Source organism: Belonocnema kinseyi, chromosome 4, assembly GCF_010883055.1.
Source record: "Belonocnema kinseyi isolate 2016_QV_RU_SX_M_011 chromosome 4, B_treatae_v1, whole genome shotgun sequence".
In the NCBI taxonomy this organism is placed as follows: Eukaryota; Metazoa; Arthropoda; class Insecta; order Hymenoptera; family Cynipidae; genus Belonocnema; species Belonocnema kinseyi.
Window position 1 is genome coordinate 69,811,252 of NC_046660.1, and position 10,715 is coordinate 69,821,966.

At 29.6% G+C, this 10,715-nt stretch overlaps 1 protein-coding gene across 36 annotated transcripts in view; it reads left to right on the forward strand.

Moving 5' to 3' along the window:
• Positions 1–10,715, forward strand: part of LOC117170504 (twitchin) — a 182,578-nt gene that overhangs the window by 47,658 nt on the left and 124,205 nt on the right. For 18 of the 36 annotated variants that reach the window (XM_033357278.1, XM_033357240.1, XM_033357247.1 and 15 more), the window contains 16 exons: positions 658–792; positions 3,198–3,248; positions 4,313–4,366; positions 4,469–4,510; positions 4,590–4,640; positions 4,751–4,816; positions 7,984–8,040; positions 8,163–8,213; positions 8,541–8,603; positions 8,863–8,898; positions 9,043–9,090; positions 9,174–9,221; positions 9,297–9,350; positions 9,436–9,498; positions 9,575–9,634; positions 9,756–9,800. In XM_033357278.1, coding sequence (XP_033213169.1) covers positions 658–792; positions 3,198–3,248; positions 4,313–4,366; positions 4,469–4,510; positions 4,590–4,640; positions 4,751–4,816; positions 7,984–8,040; positions 8,163–8,213; positions 8,541–8,603; positions 8,863–8,898; positions 9,043–9,090; positions 9,174–9,221; positions 9,297–9,350; positions 9,436–9,498; positions 9,575–9,634; positions 9,756–9,800 — 924 coding nt within the window. The remainder of the gene's footprint in view (positions 1–657; positions 793–3,197; positions 3,249–4,312; positions 4,367–4,468; positions 4,511–4,589; positions 4,641–4,750; positions 4,817–7,983; positions 8,041–8,162; positions 8,214–8,540; positions 8,604–8,862; positions 8,899–9,042; positions 9,091–9,173; positions 9,222–9,296; positions 9,351–9,435; positions 9,499–9,574; positions 9,635–9,755; positions 9,801–10,715) is intronic. The other 18 variants (XM_033357259.1, XM_033357262.1, XM_033357269.1 and 15 more) reach the window with 8 other exon arrangements.

The following is a 10,715-nucleotide window of genomic DNA, read 5'->3' on the forward strand; positions in this document are numbered from 1 at the left end:
GCGAGTTAATCGGCGATTAAGGGGAGTCAATATAACCTCCAAGTTGAAGTTCAAGTAGACTGTGAAATATTGATCGAATTTATAACGATATCTTGTACTCACACAACTTATATTAAATTTTAATCGATAACTAATTCCTGTCCATTTATTTGGAAACGATATACATAAAAAAACACGTCGCCGCTCGTCATTCATGAGCGGCCGAGGTATATTTTTCGCGCGAATACAAATTCGAAATCAGCCAATCAGAATCACCATTACAACAGAAACACGCAGAAACTAGACTTATTGCGAACAGAGCATACGGTTGGCTAACCAGAGGTTAAAAATTCATGGTGGAACGCGCTACAAGTTAATCGTAATTAAAACGCTGATTAAAAAATAATCATGATTAGCTAATCATGGATTTAATCACAGCTGGTGGAATCAGCCCTTAATGTCCTAATAAGACAAGAAACCCATTTTTGTAGGTGCCTACTTTGTATAGTCTTCTTTAAATAAATTAGGCTTTTTGGGCATATGATATTAAGGATCAGGGAGAATGAAAAATTATTCAGGAAAAGTTTTGAGAAAGAAGTTTTTCGGCCACCTTGTATTAAACTAACAACGATTAGCGATTATCGCTGACAATCTTTTTCATCTATTGTAACATATAAGGTACAAAACACGATGATATCTTATGAATCTGAGGAGGAATATGAGGAGGAAGAAGAAACGGTTAGTATAATGGAATCGAGCATTGCAGAACCCATCATCGAAGAACTTGAATCTGAACTCAATTCGGAGGTCGAGGTACACACACACAAAAACACATTCAATTTTTTTTCATTTTTCTTCTTGCTGAGGGAGCGTCCATTAATTGCCTAAGGCATTTCTTGGGAGGTGGTGCGTCCAAATCATTTCTGACTAAAATTTTTTTTTAATATGCTAATTAACACCTGTTTCGGCTGTTGAAATTACTTTCTATACTATATATTGTATAACTTATAACACAAAATTTTTAATTCCTTTTTTTTTTACAAACGTTCAATAAATATAGATTCAAGGAGTTAAACCATTCTTGAAATCTTGTGTACACCTTCAATGAAATCTCGTGGAATACCTAGAAATCTTTGCTGTCCTTTGAAATCCCATGAATTGTTTGGAAAATTTTGTAAGTGCCTTAAAAAACATTAAGTCAAATAGGTGAAAATCCTTGAAACCACTTGAAATATTCCAAATTCTACAAAAATTTCCTATGATCATTTCAAATGCGTACAAATCGCTTAAAATCAGTTAAAATCCTTGAAATTCAGTAAATGATAAAAATCCGTGGAAATCTCCGCAAAGTCTCTTGAAAACCTCTCACGTAATTGTATTAAAATCCATTACAATATTTTAAAAGCCTCATAAAATTGTGAACTAACTGAAACCCGATTATATATCTTAAAATAAATAATAAAATCTTAAAATCAGTTAAAATGCTTTAAATTTCATGAAATCTTATGAGATCTTTTGAAGTCCCTTTAAAATTAATTAAAATATTTTTATTGCGTAGGAATCTTTAGGAATATTTTTTTCGGAACGAACGTATTATTTAAATGAATAACACGAGAACTCTAAATCAATCTAAAAATCTACAACCCATCCCCAAATTACTCCCTTGCTCAGAGAAATCTCATGAAAATCATTTGAAATCTAGTCATTTACTTTAAGAAATTATTAAAATCCCTTAAAATCTTTTTAAAACAATATGAAAATCCTTGAGAGCTTTTGGAGTTCTTTATAATATTCGGATATCCTTCTCTATAAATTTTAACGAGTTACTTTTTTTGTTACATTTTATTTTCAAATTTGAAGGAGGGAATGAATTGTGGTTATGAATTCGATATTTTTACTGAATTTAAATTAATTTTTACCCATTTTTCAGAAAAAAGTAACTGATTCATAGCTAGAACTTAGACGCTGATTGAAATTAGTAAAAACTGTGTCTGATTCACATTTAGAGAGTTTGAAATTCCGTTAAATTTTTGTAAACCTTACTAAGTCCTCTTGAATTTCTAGATATATCTTGGAATCTTTTGAAATTTCTTGAAATCCTTTGAATTCTTTGCAAATGTTTCCAAAATTCATGAAGATACTTCGGTATCACATGAAACCCTTAAAAACCCTTAGAAATCCTGTGAGTTATTTTAAAGTATTTCGAAATCTCTGAAAACGCCTTAAAGTCTCTTAAATTCCCTTGAAAAACGCAGAATTTGCTCTAAATTCCTTTAAATTCACTGAAATCCTTTCAAATCTACTAAAGTCTCTCGAAATTTGATTTTTAAAATTATACTAGATTACTTCTTCAACTTCTCGAAATTATTTTTAATGGATTGAAACCTTTGAAACCTCTCGCCATCCTTTGTAATCGTTTTAAAACCCCTAAAAGATCTTAATACCTTCAAAAATAATTTCTACTTTGTTTATGAGTTTCTACTTTAATTTCTACTCTAATTATGACTTCAATTTAATTTCTGAGTTTCTACTAAGTTTCTATTTTGTAATCCTAATAAGCACTCTAAAATGTCTTAAAATTTGTTAAAATAATTTAAAAAATTTAAATTCATTTGAAATTTCTAGAAATCTCCATTACGGTAAAAATAATGCATTAAATTGAATCTTACGTATCCGTAAAATAGTGGAGGAGGGAGTCTAAAATTTCCAAAATCATCTTTACGTAATTAGTGGATGCTCCCTAAAAATGCACTATTTTCAACACAAAGGAATTTATTTTGGTTTTTTTTTTGTAATTTGCGTGGATATTTTTAAATCCGTTTTTCTCGACAATTTCTTAAAAGCGCATCTTGTTACGTCAGCATATTACAAATTTAATAATGATCTACTACTGAGAAGGGTACGAATACCAATTGGAAAGGATTCCTGAGAATTAATTTTCACTTAATTTTCCACTTTCATAACAAAAAATTCAAATTTATGAAATTTTCTACTTGTTTTTCATTCAGTCTATCACTCTTACTCAAGAATCTAGGTCTTTGGACACTATTTTCGTACAATATACTCTCACTATACTCTTTATTCTACATTGTCACGCCTACTCTGGAAAACACTTTCGCAATCTCCGAAAATATTCAACGGCTTTAAATTTCTTGCATAATTTTATTAAGTTTTTTTTCTGTATTTTGTACTTACGCTTCTTTTTTTTTTATTTCAAGGATATACCGGTCTCGAAAACAAACGGTATCGACAAACCAGAATCCAAGAAGGTAAAGGGTCAAAACCTTTTTTTATATTTTATTTTCTTCTATTTTCTCTACAAAAATTTTAAGTACTGATTATACATTTTTCAGTATTTTACTACAGTTTTTATTTTACACAAACAAAAACACTAAAACCTCGATCTCGAAGACCTTAAGTTATTTCTGATATTGCTCTTGTCGTTTTGTTTTCCACTTTATATGTTTCCTTTCTTGTTTATTTCTTTGTAGCTTGTTTTGTTATATTTTCATTGTTTCCGTTTTTTTGGCATGCATCCAAAAGAATAAGAATTAGTTTAGATATGAAAATAATTTTTTCCATAGAAAATACATATTTGTTTACTGATGTATAAAGAAAATATTTTCTTTGTTTCAGGTGAGTGAACATATACGAATGCCAGGCTTTTGGTAATGTATACAAACGCTCAAGATTAATCACTTATTTTCTATAAATAATTAACATGGGAGAAATAATTGTATACTTAAAGTTGCTTTCTAAATCGAGCAGATAATAAACTTGGTCGCTATTTTAATTGCTCGTTTTTTCAGCTTCAGCGCTTTTCACTCGTCAGCTTGAAAATGTTTCGCCTAGATAGGTTCTCGTCCGTCGTTTCGTGTTGCTATTTCGCATAATCTACGTCGTTTGATTTTGAAATTCAAAATAGGAATTAGAATCTCCCAGAATGCCATTTAAAAATTATCTAAATTGGAACATCAATTGATTCTTATAATTTAATATTTTCATATTTCGAGTTTCAGCTTTCTGCCAACGATCTAAAGCACACTAATGCTTTTATCGCAGAATAAGCAATTTAACATCAACAAAAGTGGTCTTGTGCTTTTCTGCTTCATAAAAAATGCTCATATCGTACAAAAAATTAATTAATAACTTAGTTGCATGGTTTTTATGCTTTACATATTTTTTTTGCATGATTATTGTTGAATTTACGTGCACAGCTTTATTGCTACTGTTGGGATTTCTTAAATTATTATTGTTTGTAGAAACGTGCAAAAAGTCTCACCCAAAAATGATTTTTATTGTTTTTCGAATTTAATTATGTCTTTTTATCTAGAAAGAGGAGGTTTTGAACAACGTTGAAAAGATTGAGGAGAAAAAAGTCACCAAGGTACTAAGAATTGAAAAAATAATATTTATGCGATTTAAGATTTTTTAAATCTCTTAATAAAATAATATTATAAAATGAGTAATACATGATCATTTATTACAGAAGAAGGTAGAGGAGAAGGTAGAAGAAAAGGAACAAGAAAAGGTCAGAATATTTTCTAGACATTTTTTTTATTATTTGTTTTTTAAATGGTGAATTAATACAAAATATTTTCACCTTACAGAAGAAGATCATTAAGAAAAAAGAACCTGATTCCAAACCGGGTTCTAAAGATGTAAGATTTGCCTTTGTACTCGAACTATTCAACCATGCAATTAAATAAAAAAACAAATAAATATAATTTCAATTATTTAATCAAACTAATTTCGAAATTTCTTATTCTAGGTTTCTCGGGAAACAACACCGAAACCTGAGAAGAAAACCACTAGCCGCAAACAATCCATTTCTAGGGTAAGTCGTTTGAAAAATAAATAAAGCTTCTGAAGAAAAACGATTGCTTCAGAAAGAAAACATTTGAAAATATAATCACAGGGTTTCCGCTAGACTGGGAAACTGGGAGTTTATTTTCTTTAGCGAGGATTTCACGAATTTTCCTAAGAAAAACCTTTCCTAATAAATAATAGAATTAAATTTAAAATAACTTTGATTCGAAGATTTTCTTAAATATTAAGTTAAATCTTTAAATTTTTCAATTATGATATAATTTTCTTCATAATTCGTACTTCTAAAACTTTTTACCATATTCTTTTTCAATTTTAGTTCTTTATTTTCAAGCGTACATTTTTAATTTGAAGAATTTTCAAATGCAGTTTTCAAGACTTACAAGGGGATGATCAGAGTTGTAATTTTTAAATGAAAATTCGATTTTTCGTGCATTTTTAACAGTTTAAAATTGAAGAGAACTAATTTTACAAAAGTTGAAGTTCCAGCAGTTGAATTTTTAACAGTTAAAAATGAGGTTTTCAATTTTAATCAATATTTTTATGGAAAAGTTGATTTTTTGTTAAAGGAAAATAATTTTTTTTCAGAATGTATACTCAGTTTTCTAACCCTCATATAGGGAATTTATGAGATTAAGAAGAAAACAACTCTGATCATCAACTTTTTGCATAATTACTACCTAAAAGCGTTTCAAATTGAGATTTTTTTTATATAGAACGCTTAAAGTTAATCGAATGTAAATATAAAGTAATTGATTCTGCAACAAAATTTGAATTTGTTCAAAATTAGACAATAAACAGATTTTAACTTTTACAAATGTAAACGTCTGTTTGAAACTTTATGACCTGATTTTAATTTTTAAATAACTTCAAATTGATATATTCATAACACAGCCACACAAAAAAAAATAAGTATGCGGATCTGGTAACAAGACACACGTATTCCTATGGATTTTGGGGCGCTGCATTCAAATTCGGTATCAAAAATCACTCATCACGTCATGGTTGAGCCATAACCTCAAAAAATGACGAAAAATTATGCACTGAGGCAAATAAATTTCAAAATAATGTCAGTGATGCAGATTTTCACTTCAAAAACATGTCGATAACTGTGAAGGATCAACCCTTGCCTGATATCAACTTATTTAACATAACTTTACCCAACAGAACCTGACCTCAGCTAACCTGAATTGACAGAAATTTATTGAACTACACGTAAAGCTCTGGAAGCATATTTTCCCAGTAGCAAATGTGTGCTACATCGAATGGGTCAACTCGAGCCTAACCTAGAAATAAATCTAACCTAGCCTAACCTAACCTAACCTCACCTCACGAAACACAATTAAACTCATTGTGTTGTCCCGTTGTGTTTGCGGTACCGTTTCATTCAGCTTCGGCTTAATCTACATAGAGGTTTAACTTATCCTAACCTAACAAAACCTGACCTAACGTAACCTAGCCGAATGAAATTCAACCACACGTGTAGCTATGTAAGCATACGGTTCTCGATCTTAAATGTGTGCTATATTTAATAGGTTAACTCGATCTTAACCTACAAATGAATCTAACTTAACAGAACCTAACGAAATTTTGCTTAACGCAACACAACTTAAATTAAGTGTTCCCGTTGTAACACAATAAAATTCATTTCATTGTACTACAGGTGGTTAAAAATTTAGACGCACATTACTCATTTGAAGAAACTTAGAACTACAAGTAGAATTGACCCCATTTCAATTAACCTGACAATGTTTGTATCAATTAAAATGTAGAACTGTGACTTAAACATGCAAATGAATAAGAGTTTTATTTAAAATTTTTTTCTCTCTGCTTTTCTTAAACTTAAGGGATATATTTATACTATATTTCGTGTTTACATTTTATCATGCTTTTTATCGTAATTAAATTGATTTATAGACCTACTTCAGTCTATTTTCTGCCTGCTATAACGTGTTCTTTTTTCTTCGAAGGAACGATGCAAAGGGTTACGCTTACAGACACAGGCGAATAATGCTAGCAACAAGCGATTACGAAACTCCAGACATTTACTGCTATTAATGTCAAAATATGAAAGTACGCAAGAACAGGGTTGCCAGCGTAATCGGTTATGTTAGGTCAGGTTTTGTTAGGTTAGGATAGGTTAAACCTCTATGTAGGTTAAGCCGAGGCTGAATGAAACGGTACCGCAAACATGACGGGACAACACAATCAGATTAATTGTGTTTCGTGAGGTTAGGTTAGCCTAGGTTAGATTTATTTCTAGGTCTTTATTTCTAGGAAAATATGCTTCCAGAGCTTTACGTGTAGTTCAATAAATTTCTGTTAATTCAGGTTAGGTGAGGTCAGGTTCTGTTGGGTAAAGTTATGTTAAATAAGTTGATATCAGGCAAGGGTTGATCCTTCACAGTTGACATGTTTTTGAAGTGAAAATTTGCATCACTGGCATTATTTTGAAATTTATTTGCCTCAGTGCATGATCTGAAGTCATTTTTGAGGTTATGGCTCAACCATGACGTGATGGGTGATTTTTGATACCGAATTTGAATTCAGCGCCCTAAAATCCATAGGAATAGGTGTGTCTTGTTACCAGATCCGCAGCACTTTTTTTGTGTGGCTGTGTTATTGATTCCAAACATCTTAAAATAAAATAACTGAGTTCTGATTTAAAAAGTGTTAATTTAGACAATAAATTTAATGTTTAAGTTTTTAAAGTTTCATTTTCAAATTAGAGTACTCAAAATGATAGGGCGAATTTATATTTTTGAACCAGAAATCTTTAAACTGTTTGATTTAGAAAAGTTAGTAATTTGAAATGTTGCAATATAACAGCATGTAATTTAACAATGCCCATTTAAAAACGTGTTTATAACTTCCACGTTATAGGTATACGTTATTAATTGTTTAAATAAAAAATTTCGGAAATAAAAATGTTTAAAACTTCAATTTTAAATGTTTAAACTTTAAAAGACTTCCACTTCTAGCGTTTTAATTTAAATTTAAGTTTTGATAATACTTCAAATTAATGATTTTTTATATATAAGAAAACGGTTTTTTAAATCACACTGACCGCGGAAAATGTTTGCGAATTGGGAAATAACCAAGATTCCTCGGTTAAGTTAATTAAATTGTTAAATTAAAATAATTTAATTAAATAATTTAATAATTTAATTTTTACAGGTGGAAGAACTCCGCTCAGAAAGTAGGCGAAGCTCCATTTCCAAAACTGAGGAAACGGTATGGGTTATTTTTTAAAATTATTATATAATTGTAATATATGTACGTAGATGTTGCTTCTCCTGGAAAATTCTTGATGTTTTAATTAAAACTAAAAATCCCTCGTGCTTTTCCTCATGTAGATTTCCCGCGAAGGCTCCAAGACGCCTGAACGACGCGTTTCCATGCAACAGGTAAACGCGCTTTTCCTTTTAGTGCATGTTCCCAACATTTTATTCGAAAAAAAATGTGTGCTATTTAATTAATTTTCATTTTTTATATTAATTTAAAAAAAATTCAAAGTAAAATTAGATCATTCAATTTTTTCTCTAGACAAGTTGTTACTTTGTAGTATCCTGCATATACCACTCTCAAATACTTATTAACATTATTAATATCTGTATAAATCTTAGTAAATACAGATGCAATGTTGCATACAATGTCTGATTTTAATGTACAAGAAATTTGTTTCTATTCTTTAAATAATTATAAATTATAAAATATTTTTCATGTTCCAAAAGGTCGAGGAAGAAGTCAAAACAGAGAGCAGACGTTCCTCGATTATGGAAAGGACAGTTGAGAAGGTAATTTACGGTTTTTTTAAGTTTCATTTAAAATAGAATTCTTGGAAATCTGCATTGACAGAAATGAAAAATGTATTGAAGGGCTTTAAGAACCCTAAAAAATGCAAAATGAAATCCGAAAATATTCAGTTAAATTAATGAAAAAAAATCAGAAAAAGAAGTTTTTTTATGCTTCTCAAATCAATTATAATGAAATAAGGCTTACAAAATTCCGGGCAAAATAATTATTAATCATTCTGTATTTCTAAATATTTTTTAGAAACGAGATGTGTCAAGGAGACTAAGTGACGCGAAGGTACACATAAAAATTTACATTACAATCACACAATTACACGCACTGCAATATAGCAGGGACTAACATGATTATTTTAAATTATCTTCGATCTTTAATGAAATTATACTTTAAAATCTTAAATGCTGATCAATTCTTGATTTATAGGGAAGACCAAAATCAAATCCTCAGAGTATAGAACCCGAAGAATTGAAGGTATTCTATATATTAACAGAGACCTTGTAAATTCCGCCCAAAAAGTTAAAAAATTTAAACTAAAATTCGATTGCAATTTGTAGGTGCAACTTATTAAGAAGTCAAAATCCTCAGACGCAGCAGATTTTGAGGTACAATAAAAATGTTTTAAAAAAATTTTATTGCATTTTTTCATATTTACTCAAAAAAATGAAATATTATTTTAGGATGCACCTAATGAGTATCATATCTTTGTTGAAAACCCCGATACAGAAACAGAGGTAGAGAAATTGAGATTTAGACTTTTTCAAATTTCTGATATACTTTTCAAACTAAGTTATTATGAATGTAACTTCATAATTTTAGGCTGATGATTCAATACGTTCGGAACCAAAACGTAAATCCATAGACAAACCTCCTGTGCCAAAGGTACTTAACCCGAAAATAATTTTTTTTTAATGTTGATTTCAATTTTTTTCAAATTAAGCATTATTCTTTTCTTTAGTGGGAGTCTTATGTAAAATACGATACTTCTGTTGAAACATCCATTGCGGAGGATGAAGAGGTATACACAAAATATATACAACAGCCAATTATTAACATTATAAAATTAAATTAATTAAACAATTATTTTAATGTAATAAGATTACTGGGTTGTAAGATTTTAATTTCGAAATATATTATAGGATACGAGCCGCAGAACATCCATTGACACTCTAATTATGGATGAGGTATACATACATTTCCAAATCAAAATTTTTAAAAATAATCCTTTAAAGAAACTTATTCTATCAAACTACAGGCCTCGGACTCACTATAGTAATGATATTTTTTGACACTTTTTTACGATGCAAGTGTTTTACAACTCCAGTGAAACTCTTCAATAGCCCTCCCTTCTTAACAAACAAAAGCGGGGCAAGCTATAATGAGTTAGTTGCCATCCAAGGTCAGCCCGAAATCGGGGCTATAGAAGAGTTTCGCTGTATTTTGAAAAATTACCCTATTGCTACTATTTTTTCGAATTGCTCGATAATGCAACTTTTCTCACTTTGGCTTCAAACATAGTATTTTTAAACTCCTTCGCTGGTTGGCTAAAAAAGCATTACAGCTATTTTATAAAATCGAGATTTTAAAAGATTTCAAGGGATTTTGGGATTTTTTTATAGGATTTCCACGACCTTAAAAGATTAAACAAATTTAATGGATTTTAAGGGATTTGAAATATTTTCGGATATCTCAAAAGATTAAAAAAATGTTAAGGGATTATAAAAGGTTATCAAAGATATCAGAAGATTTCAAGGAATTTTAGAAAATTTCAAATAATCTTTACAGAACTTTATGGAGTGGATAAAGCAAAATGAAATTTTAAGCGGCTTGTAATCATTTATAAGGACTGATTAAGATTTCAAAGATTTCAATATTTCAAAATAAATTTGAAAATTCTTTTAAGATGTCAAGTTCTTGTACGGGATTTCAAAAAATCTTTAAGGGGGGATTCTTATATAGATGACCAAAATTTCACTCCAAGTTTGCGAATTTTTTTGGAGAAAACTATTAAATATTTTATTTTCAAAATTTCAGACAACATTCTTTAATGTTTTACGCAATACAAGATATTTTTTTCATCATGTAAATATTAATAATAT